We start from the raw sequence: 15,174 nt of genomic DNA, 5'->3' as shown, positions 1-15,174 counted from the left end.
ATGGGGATATATATAATAGTAAAAATAATTAATTTTTTTTTCCCCAACGGCTCTCCCCTCCAACGGATCAATTTTTCTGGCAAATCAAAAAGCAACACGTGGACAAAACGTCCGTTGGAAGCTCTGTTGGAGTCTCACCAACGCCGGCCCAACGCCGGTTGCCAACGCCGCGATACGGCGGCGAGTTGGTGTTTTCGGCTATACACGTCGGCAACAACGGGGTTGTTTAACCCCCGATACAAAGCTAGCTACTATAAAAGTCTTGAAACTTATTTTAATACATAATGTCATTAATCCGTTTATACATAAAATCTATTTGGGGGTAAGTTGTACTTGTAACGAAGTAAATAAAAAGATAGGTAGCAAAGATATTGTCGGATGATATGAGTTTGAGAGTGATATTTCCACTCGCATATTTCATAAATTCACTTATATTCTGCATTGATAACTTGTATTGTACAATTGTACAAACACATAATGCACAATAAATGTGGATTTATCAAAAAAGCAAGTGGAGTTATATCTCCTATTTTGCCAACGTGACCAAACGTCTAAAACGGACCACAACTATTTTGGCTGTTGCTGAAAACTTAAATGTAGGGAAATTTGACAAAGGCCGTGGCCCTAAACCCTTATGCCCTAACCAAAAACACACACACACGTACAAATACAAATACAGACCATATATTTCCACATGATATATGTAAATCAACTTTTATCATTTGTCAATTCGAATAAGCAACAACATTGTCTCCTTGCATAATTATTATATAAATAGTTAAAAACCATGCATTTTTTACACAATTTTGCAAATGTCAAGGTAGCCCTGTTAGGCACCCATAAGTCTTATCACCAAGTACATAATTCACAACCATAAAGCTTTATACAAATATAAGAAAGAGAACGCTTACAACTCTAGTATCAGATCATTCCAACACCCTAAGAATCAATTTCAATTTTAAAACTACAAATTAAGAATAAAAATAAAATAAAAAATACAATAACTCAAATGGGGAACTCCATCTTCACCGAACCCTTCATCTCCCCTGTTTCACTTCCACTCTCACTCATTAACCAGTCTTTCGCACACACAATCGCCTCAACCGTTTCCGGTCTCAACGAGCACCGATACCGATCCATTTCCTTCCTCCCCTTCTCAAACACCATCTCACCAACCACAGTCGACACAGGAACCGTCAATATATCACGAGCCATCTTCGACAATGTAGGGTACTTAACCTTATTCAGTTTCCACCACCCCACAACATCAAACTCATGAATCCTCGGTAACAAAGACTCTTCCAAATACTGGTCAAGTTCCGACTTTGACTGTTGACTTGTCGTCTCCATTATATACATATCAAAATCCGTAAGCCCGAGTCCCGCAACGTCCTCTTGTTTCACATTTCCTTCGATTCCACCAACATATTCAAGAAACATCTGATGTATTCCTTCGTCGACTAAGTTTATAAAACTCGCAGACTCCTCACCGTAAATCTTTGTGAAACTAAACTCGACTAGCTTCATTTTGAAACGTGGGTCCATAACAACCGCGATGGCTAGAATCAAACAACTACTTTTCCAATACGTATCGAAATTCGCCTGCATCGGTTTGGCGATTGAGTTAATACCAGGATCTTCGCTCGCGGCTGCACGGGTCAACTCGAGCTGAATCTTCCACACTTCATGGAAAAACGTGTTTGTTGTTGGGATAATCGATGATGTCAGCAGATTTGCAGTTTCAAAAAGTAGTTTCAAACTGGTACAAATATTTTCGACTTGTTTCCATTCCTCAGCTGTGGGCCCTTTACTATAATCAGGGTCCGATGTATCTAAGCACGAAAACACTTCTTTTAATTCCGAAGCTGCTAATAACATCTCGTAAGTTGTGTTCCAACGTGTCTGATCATCAAGTGCTAACGTTTTCGTGCTCGGTACCTGAAGTTGTTTTCTGAGTTCTAGAAACTTCTCCTCTAAAACGTCTGACGTTTTCACGTACTTCACGCAGTCTCTGACTTTCTTGACTATTTCTTGACCGGCCTTAAATGCCTCATACGCGACACTGCTTAAAGATCGAGCTAAACATTGACCAAGCAACAGTTGACCATCTAAAACTTTCGGGTTTTTTTCACAAAGCAAACTTCTGAGACTACTAATCCCGACATCAGTTAACGGTTGGTTTACGGTTAACGAAAACAAACGTCCCTCAATGTTCCAGTCCGAGAGACAAGAAGACACGGCGTGGCTAAAAGCCGAATCAGACTCAGGAAACGGCTCCATCACAACATTCAGCAACTTTCGGTGTATCTTCCAATCTTGGTCAACAAATTGACCCGTCACGAAAACGTAACCGGTCGTTTGACACGAGTTCCATAAGTCAAGCGTTAAACAAATCCGCCCCGGCATCGATTCAATCAAGCTCTGAACACTTAGTTTTTCTCTAAGATAAGTAGCAATAACGTCACCTTGAACCGAACTAAAACTCGCCATTTCAAAGCTCGGTTGAAGATTACGCACAAAACCAACAAACCCCGGGTGTTCAACAATATGAAGCGGGTAATCATGTAAAATAATCATCCGAGCTATCTCCTGGCGACACCTGTCAGAGTCAAACGAAGAATACGTAACACTAGCAGTTCGGTAACGCCGTTTAGGTGTATCAGTAGCTGGGCCGGTTGAATCATTGGCTAACTTTGAAGGTGCGGTTAACGGGGTCGATGGGTCTTGTTGATTACGAATCACGTACTGACAACTTCCTTTAGCGATGTGACGTTTGAGGTGACTGGTGCCGGCAACTTTAGAGCCGGTGCTGTACGCGAAAGATTGTTTGCATTGCTTACAGCAGGCTCTTCGACACCCGGCACCGACAGTTTCGATAGTGAAGTGTTCCCAAACCATAGACTTCTTTTTTCTACGCTTGGGTGGTTGTGTTTCTTCATGGTTTGGTTCGGAACCAAGATAAACTGGTTCAAGGTGCTCATCCATGTTAACCAGTGCATTGTTATCATTAGGTATTGTCTCCATGTTAACCTGGTTTAAACAAAATTGTAACAACAGTTACTGGTGTATACAACTATATAAACAAATTCTGCAACAATAATTAAAAATTAATTGTACGGAGTAGTACATATCCTTTAAGTTACAGCTTCCAGATTTGATTATTTAGGGCTTCAATTTTTTAACATTATGTATTATGTATGTATGTATGATGTACTATGTACATTAATTATGCAAGAAATGTAATTTACGGAATAATGTAATAATCCATTTACTTTAATTTACAATATGCTACGGAGTAGTACAGAAGTATAACAGGGCCAAATAGGCCCAAATGTTCATGTCTAACGTCACCACCATCGTAATACAAAAACCAAGTTAAAAAGACACTTTTTTCTGCAACAAAAGCAGCACAACCCAACCCAGTACACATTAAAATTCAAAAGTCAAATATTTGGTCAAAGTAAATGGGCTCAGACTAACTCAAAAACCAAATCTAGGGTTTTTTTCCCTTATTTTCTAAAATTAAAATTTGGGCTTTAAAAAATAACCGGAAAATCAAGCCCAGAAAAACACAAAAACACACCTCTTAACTTCGTATAAACTTACATATTATCATTGGTAAACATTTAACAAGTGATTTAATCTAACATAAACAAAACAGAAACACGGTCAACCACCTTCAACTTCGAATTCAAACAGATTCAACAAACAAACAAGTAGAACTAAACTAACAAAAAAAATCATTACATAAAAAGATATTCAACAGTATAAAAAAAAAAACGAAGTCGGAAGAACAAGATTAAAAACAAAAATTACGGATCTGATTCGATATATACCTGAAAAAGAGCTGACGGAGATGTAAATCGGAGCTGCGAATCGAGAATTCGAGATCGGGGAAGAGAGAGAAGATTGGGCTTGAACCCGATGAATTGAATTGGACTTTTAAATTGGGGTTTGAAAAAGAATTATAAAAGGTAAAATAGAAATAAACATAAAACTGAATTGGATATGGACTTTGAGATCCAATTAATTTTGACCCTCTACTTGTAGGGTCTGTATTAGTTTAACACTTTTTAACTGGACCACAGAGTGGTGTGGTGCGGTGTGTGTGGTGCAGCCCATTGAACCACTTGGTTGCAAAAGCCTTAGGTGTTAGGTTTTTTTTTTTTTTTTTTTTTAAAATAGGACCCCATTGGTTTTGTTATAATTCAGTAGGCTTATAACTACCTTTAGTGGTTTGATTCTTGATGTTATAATTCAGTAGGCTTATAACTACCTTTAGTGGTTTGATTCTTGATGTTATAATTCAGTAGGCTTATAACTACCTTTAGTGATTTGATTCTTGATTTAGAATACTAATAATGAAGTGTAAGAACAAAGATGATAATGGAGAGAAAGAAAGAAACACTTTGTAAGTGTGAGAAATGGTGCAAGTTTAATGCTTGCATTCATGAGTATTTATAGCCTAAAATCTCAATATAAAAATACATACTTTGTGTACCAAAATTGACTATATGTATACACCAAAATTGACTATCCATATCTATATTATTATTATTATTATAACACTCCCCCTTGGATAGCAATTTTATTTTGTTGAAGATCAACTATAAATTACTGCCTCGTTAAAAACCTTGCTAAAGAAAACCCAGTGGGAAAAAACTTTAGCTAAGGGAAAAAGAGTGCAGCATGGAGTTGACTCCCCCTCAAGTAGACATCGCTTCAGCTGTTACATCTTTTGAACATGTCTCATGCCAATGTTATGAACGTGTGTTCTGAAAATAGCAGTTGGAAGTGCTTTCGTGAAAAGATCAGCAGAGTTTTTGCTAGATTGCACATATCTCATTTCAATCTGGTTGTCCTTAATGAGATTTTGAGTGTATGAGAAGAATCTAGGTGGTATGTGTTTTGTTCGGTCACTTTTGATATACCCTTCTTTCATCTGTGCTATGCAAGCTGCATTATCTTCATAGATAGTTGTTGGACTTTTATCGCGTTCTAGTCCACAAGAATCAGTAATGAGTTGTGTCATTGATCTCAACCAAAAACATTCTCGAGTAGCTTCATGTAATGCAATCACTTCGGCATGATTTGACGATGTAGCAACAAGTGTTTGTTTTTGAGAACGCCATGATATTGCAGTACCTCCATTTAGGAATACATATCCAGTTTGAGATTTAGCTTTATGTGGATCAGATAAATAACCTGCATCTGCATAACCAACCAAATCTTGTTTTGATTCGTTAGAATAAAATAATCCTAAATCAGTAGTTCCTCGAAGGTATCGAAATATGTGTTTGATCCCATTCCAGTGTCTTTTGGTAGGAGCAGAGCTGAACCTTGCCAACAAATTAACTGCAAAAGAAATGTCAGGTCTTGTACAATTTGTAAGATACATAAGAGCTCCAATTGCACTAAGATATGGTACTTCTGGTCCAAGAATGTCTTCTTGATCTTCACATGGACGAAATGGATCAGCTTCAACATTGAGTGATCTAACAACCATAGGAGTACTTAATGGTTTTGCCTTGTCCATATTGAAACGTTTCAAAATCTTTTCAGTATATGTTGTTTGATGTACAAGTAAACCATTAGGCATATGCTCAATTTGTAAACCAAGGCAATACTTGGTTTTTCCGAGATCTTTCATTTCAAATTCTTTCTTTAGAAGTTGAATGGCTTCATGGATCTCTTTATTTGTACCTATGATGTTAAGATCATCAACATAAACAGCTATGATCACATATCCGGATGTTGTTTTCTTAATGAAAACACAAGGGCAAGTAAGATTATTTGTATACCCTTTGCTTATCAAGTAATCACTTAATCGGTTATACCACATACGTCCCGATTGTTTTAACCCATATAAAGATCTTTGTAATTTAATCGAATACATTTCTTTGGGTTTTGCATTTGATGCTTCTGGTACCTTAAATCCTTCAGGTATCTTCATATATATATCACTATCAAGTGATCCATATAGATAAGCAGTCACAACATCCATGAGATGCATTTCTAAATTTTTAGAAACTGCCAGACTGATTAAGTACCTAAAAGTAATTGCATCCATAACAGGAGAATAAGTTTCTTCATAATCAATTCCCGGTCTTTGAGAAAAACCTTGAGCTACAAGTCTAGCTTTATACCTTGTAACTTCATTTTTCTCATTTCCTTTTCGGACAAAAATCCATCTGTATCCTACAGGTTTCACATCTTTAGGAGTGAGAATGATGGATCCGAAAACTTTTCTTTTATTGAGTGATTCTAATTCAGCTCGTATTGCTTCTTTCCATTGAGCCCAATCATGTCTATTTTGACATTCAACCATAGATGTTGGTTCTGGATCATCATCATTATTCATGATGTCATATGCAACATTAAATGAAAATTTCTCATCAAGATTTTTCATTTCATTTCGGTTCCATAATATTTTTGAATATGCATAATTGATTGCAATTTCTGTATTGACATCATCAATCTCCTCTGCAGTAGGAGTACTGATTTGTGGTTCTTCTTGAACACTTTCTTTTACTTCATTATCAGCTGATTTTCTTTTTCGAGGATTTTTATCCTTTGAACCGATTGGTCTTCCACGTTTCTGACGTGGCAAAGATTCATGAGTGACGTTATTGCCAGCTTTTGGAATTTCAATTTGAGCTGGAGTATTTACTGCTGGTATATATGATTTTGTCACCGTTTTTGTATCTGTAAATGCATCAGGCAATTGATTTGCAAGTTCTTGTATATGCATTTTCTTTTGAACTTCTGTCTCGCATTCTTTTGTGCGAGGATCAAGATACTTTAATTGAGGTTCACACCATGAAACATCATTTTCTTTATTTTTCATTTCTCCCCCTAATCTAGGGAACAATGTTTCATTAAAATGACAATCAGCAAAACGTGCTGTAAAAACGTCACCTGTCATAGGTTCAATATACCTTAATATTGAAGATGTTTCATATCCAACATATATTCCCAACCTCCTTTGAGGACCCATTTTTGTACGTTGTGGTGTCGCAATTGGAACATACACTGCACAACCAAATGTTCTAAGATGGGAAATATTTGGCTCTTGACCAAAAGCAAGTTGTAGGGGGGAATATTTATGACTTGCACTTGGTCTGATGCGAATCAATGCAGCAGCATGTAAAATTGCATGACCCCATATAGATACAGGGAGTTTTGTTCTCATTATCAATGGTCTAGCGATTAACTGTAAACGTTTAATCAATGACTCGGCTAAACCATTTTGTGTATGCACATGAGCAACAGAATGTTCAACAACAATTCCTATAGACATGCAATAGTCATTAAATGCTTGAGATGTAAATTCACCAGCATTATCAAGTCTCACCCTTTTAATGGTGTAATCAGGAAAATGAGCTCTCAATTTAATAATTTGGGCAAGAAATTTTGCAAATGCCACATTACGGCTTGATAACAGACAAACATGAGACCATCTGCTAGATGCGTCTATTAGAACCATGAAATATCTAAATGGTCCACATGGTGGATGAATTGGTCCACATATATCACCTTGAATTCTTTCAAGAAACATTGGTGATTCTTTCTCAACCTTAAGTGGTGAGGGTCTAGTTATCAATTTTCCAAGAGAGCAAGATGTACATGGAACCATTGTATCATGATGGATTTTTCTATCCTTTAGTGGATGTCCATGAGTACATTCAATAATCCTTTTCATCATTGTTGATCCTGGATGGCCTAATCTGTTATGCCATAAACTGAATACACCAGGATCAATATATTTTTCGTTAACTACCATATGTATTTCTGGTACATTTATATGTGTATAATGTAATCCAGAACTAAGTCTTGGCAGTTTTTCAACCACATGACTCTTGTCAGTGATACTTAAATATTTCTCATTTTCTGTTGTCACTGACTGATAATCATACCCGTTAAGGTATATGTCGGAGAAACTCAATAAATTTCTGCTTGACTTGGGAGAAAATAAGGCATCATTTATTAAAAATTTTGTACCATTTGGTAGTATGAAATTTGCCTTTCCTATCCCTTTTATCAAGTTAGCAGGTCCTGATATTGTATGTATAGTTCCTTCCGTTGGTTTTAGATCAATAAAATATTTCTCGGATTTAAGTATAGTGTGTGTAGTTCCACTGTCTGCTATACAGAGATCTCCACCACTTGATTGATGTTGTATTCCAGCAAAATTCATATTGAACTTCATATATAAGAAATAAATAGTGAGTACATTAATATTACACAATATTTTAAACGCAAATAGATAGTACTGAAACATTTAGCAAACATAATGACAAAGACAGACGATATTAAATCGTTTATTTTTCAAAAGACACACAACTTAAACATTCAAGAAATCTTCATATAAATCAGATGGTTTCTCAGTGACTGTTGGATCAATATTATCCACAAAATTTACTTCCTTTTCTTTACCTTTCAGCGAATCCTGATACATCTTAACAAGATGTTTAGATGTTCGGCAAGTATTAGCCCAGTGGCCCATTCTACCACATCTGTAGCAAGATTCTTCAGAATTTTTAGAAGAATTTTCTTCAACATCTTGTTTAATGGGCTTGTTTTGTGGTTGATATTTATATTTTCGTGGATTACTATTTCTTTGACCACCACGGCCACGACCACGACCACGTCCACGCCCATTACCATTACCATAAGGATGGTTTCTACCATAGTTATGGCTTTTGGCATGATGATGGTGATGGTTATTATAACCACGACCTTGCCCGCGTCCTTGTCCCTGTTTATAATTATTTGCAGTATTTGCTTCAGGGATTGCAAGTGTACCAGTAGGACGGGATTGCTGATTTTTCATTAATAGCTCATCATTTTGCTCTGCAACTAAGAGATATGAATTAAGTTCAGGATATGTTTTGAACTTTAGCATTCTCAAATTTCTTTGCACTGTGATGTTTGCAGCATTCATTGTGGAGAAAGTTTTCTCCATCATGTCTGCATCACTAATTTCATGTCCACAGAATTTAAGTTGTGAACATGTATTATACAGAGCTGAGCTGTATTCATTTACTTTCTTAAAGTCTTGGAACCTTAATGTTCTCCATTGTTCCATTGCAGCTGGAAGTAAAATTTCTCTTTGATTATTGAATCTGCTTTTGAGACCTTCCCATAAAACATGGGGATCTTCTACAGTCACATAATTATTTTGTAAGCATTCATCAATATGTTGATGAATAAAGCAACATGCCGTAGCTTGTTCTTTTTCAGAACAAGTGTTGTTTTCATTTATGGTTTCAAGAATGCCCATTGATTTAAGATGCATTTTTACTTTTATAACCCATGGCATGTAGTTGTTTCCAGTTGATTCTAAAAGAGTAAATTTAAGCTTTTCCAGATTCGACATTTTCTATTATCAAAAATTAAAACAAACATCATGATAAATTAGAGTCAATTTATATTCATAAGTATATAAACATTAAACATAAATTTAATATAACATAAATGATAAGTAGGTGACAGTGTCGACCATGTGTAAGCAATCATAAATAAATGTTATATAACAAAAATATAAATATTAGTAAACATAAATGAAAAATTTGGCGACAGTGTCGACCATATATTTTTTCAGGTGGTATAACCGACCTATATCATTCTGGTGGTATAACCGACCATATATCATTTTGGTGGTATAACCGACCATATATCATTTTGGTGGTATAACCGACCATATATCATTTTGGTGGCAGAGCCAACCATATTTAGTATTAAGATTATCGTGCTGATAACGTGTTATAATTCAGTAGGCTTATAACTACCTTTAGTGGTTTGATTCTTGATTTAGAATACTAATAATGAAGTGTAAGAACAAAGATGATAATGGAGAGAAAGAAAGAAACACTTTGTAAGTGTGAGAAATGGTGCAAGTTTAATGCTTGCATTCATGAGTATTTATAGCCTAAAATCTCAATATAAAAATACATACTTTGTGTACCAAAATTGACTATATGTATACACCAAAATTGACTATCCATATCTATATTATTATTATTATTATAACAGGTTTGTATATTTCGATGATATGTTTAAGAACATATGTTATAACAGTGATTTAATGATAATGATTAATTATACAATTTTTTAGGAAATTAAATACTGCGTATATTTTTTTATACAATTTGTTTAATTCTGGTTTTAATTTCTTATCGTAGGACATATCAAATCATTAATTTTCGGTAACAAATATGCTTCCTAATCTATATAGTCATATAAAGCTTTAAAATGATTATGTTATCATTAAGCTAATTACCCTTTAATTTTTATAATGATGATGTCATAATTATATATTAATTTAATTAAAAAATCGAACAAAATCTTTTATAAAAAGAAATATTAATCTCTCATAAATTGTAATTTTAATTTTCTAAAAAAATTAAAAAAGCATTTATTATTACTAATTATTATTATTATTAAAATCTAAATACTCAATTTTGAGCGAACTTTATTATTATTATTTACTTTTAATATAATTATTATATTATTAATATTCAAATATAGATTCTTTTAACGAAATTAATTACGTTACATATGTATGCGAAAATACATGTCTCCATTTATTTGTAAAAACAACGACAAGTTTCTTAGTCAAACGGGTCATTAAATTGTTTCGTCTAAAAAAACCCGTGATTTCACGGGTCATTTCACTAGTTTATAGAAAAGAAACCTTACGAAGATAACAAGTTATATAATGGTTTTTTTTATAATTCTCTTCGACTTAATAAATGAATCCTGTAAATGTCAATTTTTTCTCTCTTTTTTTTTCATATACATCACTTAGGGTGAATTTAAGTGTAACTTCGATGGGTCACGGGAAATCACTAATTAAAAAAAAAAAATTAGTAGAAATATCCGTTAAATTGTATAGGACACCAATAAATTTAATTGGAGGATTCCATATATTAATTAAAATTATAGTTTTTCTTTTAAATTGTACAGGACAATACTAAATTTAACTACTTGAACTCCATATATTTTTCGAATTTTTAGTTTTTTTAAAGTAATTTACCGCTAAAATTGTAGCAAAATATAGTTAGTACTGAAAAAAAAATTCGTGACCCCATTAAATTATAATCTTGTAATCGCCACTGAATTTCATCACTCGAATATATTGCAAACCATTTTACTCTTAACATAGTGTAACAACCCGTATAACCTTTACAAGAAAACACGCTCCTTTAAAAAAAAAAAAAAAAAAGCATTCGTGTCCCAGACCAAATGCGCGGTGCGCATTGGGTTGCGCGGCACGCTTTACAACGTGGAACCAGGTCAGAACTTGACAACTGGGCTGACTACCAAACTCTGGCCATTTGCGCGGCGCGCAATGGCCTGCGCAGCGCTCACCAAAGCTGGAAATCAACTGCAGCCCGTTTTAGTACATTAAACCATTTTCGCCCAACCCGAGTTCCGTTAAACCCCCAAATCGATTCCAACACTTTTCACACATTAATTTACCGGGTTTTAAACAACACAAGTATGATACGACCCTTGGGACTCCAAAGACCCATAATTACATGGAGGTGCCAATTTCGACCCATTTATATATTTTGACGGATTAGGACTCTACAACCCAACCCGATACCAAGAGCATAATCCCGGGACTAACAAATCCCCAACCCACTTTTATTTCTCCAAAAGCTAATCCTCCAAGCTTAAGCAACGTCTATCAATCCTAGTCTAGCAACTAGGTAACTCCGCATCATGATACCTATAAAGAGGTAAACAACGAGAGGGGTAAGCATAAAGCTTAGTGAATGCAATAATTATACATATACATGTATAATATACTTATTTGCAAACACTTACACCAATACCGCATACAAGCTAGCAATATAAATAGCATACCATCTCAAGTACGAAGCTAAATAACCTCCAATACCGCAACTAGCATAATCAATAGCATATAATCGAAACAATACAATATGCTACGCTACAACCCAACACAAACTATATGGTTAACCATACACGCGTCATGGTGCTACCGGCTCCGTGGTTCACACCATACGCATTGTCATGATGCTATTGGCTCCGTGGTTCACATCACAACTCGAGTCTTACTCTCGTTGAGGCGATACCGGCTCCGTGGTTCACACCTCAACACTCGTGCTATAGTGCTACCAGCTCCGTGGTTCACACTACAACACCCGTACCTTAGTGCTACCAGCTCCGTGGTTCACACTACAATACACGTACCATGATGCCACCGGCTCCGTGGTTCGCATCATAGCCCGCTCGCACATACTATGGCACTTCCGGCTCCGTGGATCATGCCATAGCATACAAATAAATATACTATATACATACATGCATAATGTAGCGACCCGACAAGATCGTCATTGACGGCGCCGTCTACTTAGGTCCCGTTACGTGGTCATAAGTCTTTAAAACAACGTTTGACCAAAAGATATGTCGCATTCATTTCAAATGTAAAGATTGTTCAAAGTTTACGAGAATAGTTCCACCACAAGTTACGTTACAAAGTTATAAGTACAAATGAAACTTATGCGACACAATTTAAAAGTAGCCAAAAGACGCTCTGTATATGCATATATATAGGACATCCAATGCAAGTATCAAAATAATGAGCGGAAGCATGTATCATGTATCGTTCAAGGACCTGAGAAAAACATAGAAATCTGTCAACGAAAACGTTGGTGAAATCATAGGTTTAAGTAAGTAAGTACAAGTGAACCACAAGATTTGCATCAATGAAATAATAGTAATACATTCCAAAAGTTTGTTTCACGAGCACCCAATTATCAATGCTTAACATTCCTTCCATAGAACCCCATCACTTAGTGCTAGAACATACACTGTTTCTCGAAAATATATTTCATTCGTAAACGGTAGCGAGCCGTTTGAATGAGGGTTTGTCAAACCCATATGGATCCATACAACATAAGTTCTCGCTTACACCCGGCAAGTGTAACTAATGATAATCGAATTGAGGATTTTGTTCTAAAATCGTATGTAGAATGTTTGTTTTCCTGTACTTGTGTTCACTTAGTAAAGAAATGTTTATGTTTTCTCATCCCAAATGTAAGTTCAAAAAGAGTAAAAGTGGGACTATGATCTCACCTTGAGTGCACGAGTAGTAAAGTACTTCAACAAGTAAACGTGTGCAAAGAACAATGCTAGTCTTGACCTAAACAATAGGTTGTATCAATAACGGTAAACACGATAGGTCAAAGATGTTTAATTAGTCCTATGGCTCGTTACGACTCGATTATGTAGCATGTGAATCAAATTGTCAAGTTTCATGCAAGATACAAGTACAGAAACAAGTTAGGAAGGTTGCATAATCATTTGGTTAAGTTTGACAAAAAGTCAAACTTTGGTCGGTCAAAGTCAACGAAAGTCAACACGCTCGGGTCGGGTCCCGAACTATTTTTCTGAGGTTTTTATTCATATATAAGCATGTTAGAACAAGTCTCATGTGAATCGGAGGTCTAGAACGGGCCAAACATTTTTCACATTTGGGACAAGGAGGTCAGAACCTGGCCCCCTTATATGTCGCGCCGCGACAGGAAAGGGCCGCGCCGCGGCAAAGGCCGGGAGCTGGTGCCTGGCCAGTCCCAAATGTTCAAGTCTCAATCCAAAACCTTTTTGTGCATAAAACACAAACCGCTAACACTTAGGACTCGCACCTTATATCGTTGGAAAGCTCATTTGACGTAGAATGCAACTAAACACAATTCATCAATCAAAAACCTCATTTGTAACAACCGAGTTTTCAAACCAAGTGATCATTCAATGCACACATTAATGCTTCAAACTCACCAATGCACATTTAATGATTTAGGCATTCAATGCATACATATGACATGCCATTTTGTAGGTAATTGAGCATACAATACAACTAACAACTTACTAACAACAAATCATGGCAATCAATGCATCAAATAATCATTTCAAGTTCATTAAACCCTAGCTCAATTCCACCAAAAATCACTAAACAAGTTCTTAGAGTTTTCTCATGCAACCTATACATCAAAATGAAGCTAGTAACACTAGGAACACATTTAATACATGCATTTATAACATTTAACAACATTTAATCATCTAAAACTCAAGATTAAACACACCCATTTTGCTAGTTCATGCAAGTTACTTCCAAACAACAAATCAAGCAATTCAAACACATAATCTTGTTAGACTAGAGCCATAGACACTAACTAACAACCTTGTAACTCAAAAAATCTCAAGAACACAAAAATTAGTGATTTTAGAAAGTTACCCAAATGCAATGAGATTGGTATGGAATCGAAGAGGAGATCACGAGGAGTTCAAATATGTAATTTGTTTGGCTCGAAGCTTGATCGATTTAGTATGGATGATGATTTGCTTTTTGATGAATTTAAAGAAAATATGAAAGTAGAGAATGAAAAGAGAAAAGAAAATGAAAAATGGAGGTGGAAGATGGTTGACTAGTCAAGTGCTAGTCACCATTTTGGAGTTTTGGCAAAACAAGTCCCTCAAGTTGTAGTCGGGTGCAGAAAATACCAAACGGAATATTTTAAAACGCGTATTAACGGGAGATGTTATAAACATATAACGGCGTTTAAATTAGTATAACGGAAAAGTAAATGGAAAAAGGCGGGATGTTACATTACCTACTCCTTAAAAGAAATTTCGTCCCGAAATTTAAGTAGGCGTAGTAGTCGTTGTTTCTTCCTCGAGATCTTGCGTTTCTGAATTCACGAATAGATGAGGATACTTCCTTTGCATTTGATCTTGTCTTTCCCAAGTAAACTCGGGTCCCCTTTTGGCGTTCCAACGGACTTTAACAATCGGGATTCGGCTTTGTTTCAATGTCTTGTCGGAGGTGTCCACAATTTCAACCGGTTCCTCCACAAAATGAAGTTTGTCATCAATAGTAAGTTCCTCGAGAGGGATGACGATATCGGGTTCGGCAAGACACTTTTTCAAGTTAGATACATGGAAGGTAGGATGAACGGAACTCAGTTGAGGTGGAAGATCTAAACGATAAACAACGGTTCCAATACGCTCCAAGATTTCGAAAGGACCAATATACCGCGGATTTAGCTTCCCGCGTTTCCCAAAACGGATTACACCCTTCCAAGGTGCGACTTTTAACATTACTCGGTCACCGACTTGAAATTCAAGATCGTTGCGTCGTTTGTC

The 15,174-nt window shown here is 35.8% G+C and overlaps 1 protein-coding gene across 1 annotated transcript; it reads right to left on the bottom strand.

The window, feature by feature from the left end:
* Positions 1 to 864: 864 nt before the first annotated feature.
* Positions 865 to 3,965, bottom strand: LOC139884146 (zinc finger BED domain-containing protein DAYSLEEPER-like). Its single transcript, XM_071868220.1, has 2 exons — positions 3,837 to 3,965; positions 865 to 3,030 (listed from the first exon to the last, which is right to left on the bottom strand). Exon 2 carries the CDS (start codon positions 3,022 to 3,024, stop codon positions 1,006 to 1,008), a length of 2,019 nt encoding a protein of 672 aa, XP_071724321.1. The 5' UTR covers positions 3,025 to 3,030; positions 3,837 to 3,965; the 3' UTR covers positions 865 to 1,005.
* Positions 3,966 to 15,174: the final 11,209 nt, after the last annotated feature.

Source organism: Rutidosis leptorrhynchoides, chromosome 1 (genome assembly GCF_046630445.1).
Source record: "Rutidosis leptorrhynchoides isolate AG116_Rl617_1_P2 chromosome 1, CSIRO_AGI_Rlap_v1, whole genome shotgun sequence".
NCBI lineage: Eukaryota > Viridiplantae > Streptophyta > Magnoliopsida > Asterales > Asteraceae > Rutidosis > Rutidosis leptorrhynchoides.
The sequence above is the reverse complement of the archived record's forward strand: the minus strand, read 5'-3'. Positions and strand labels throughout refer to the sequence as shown.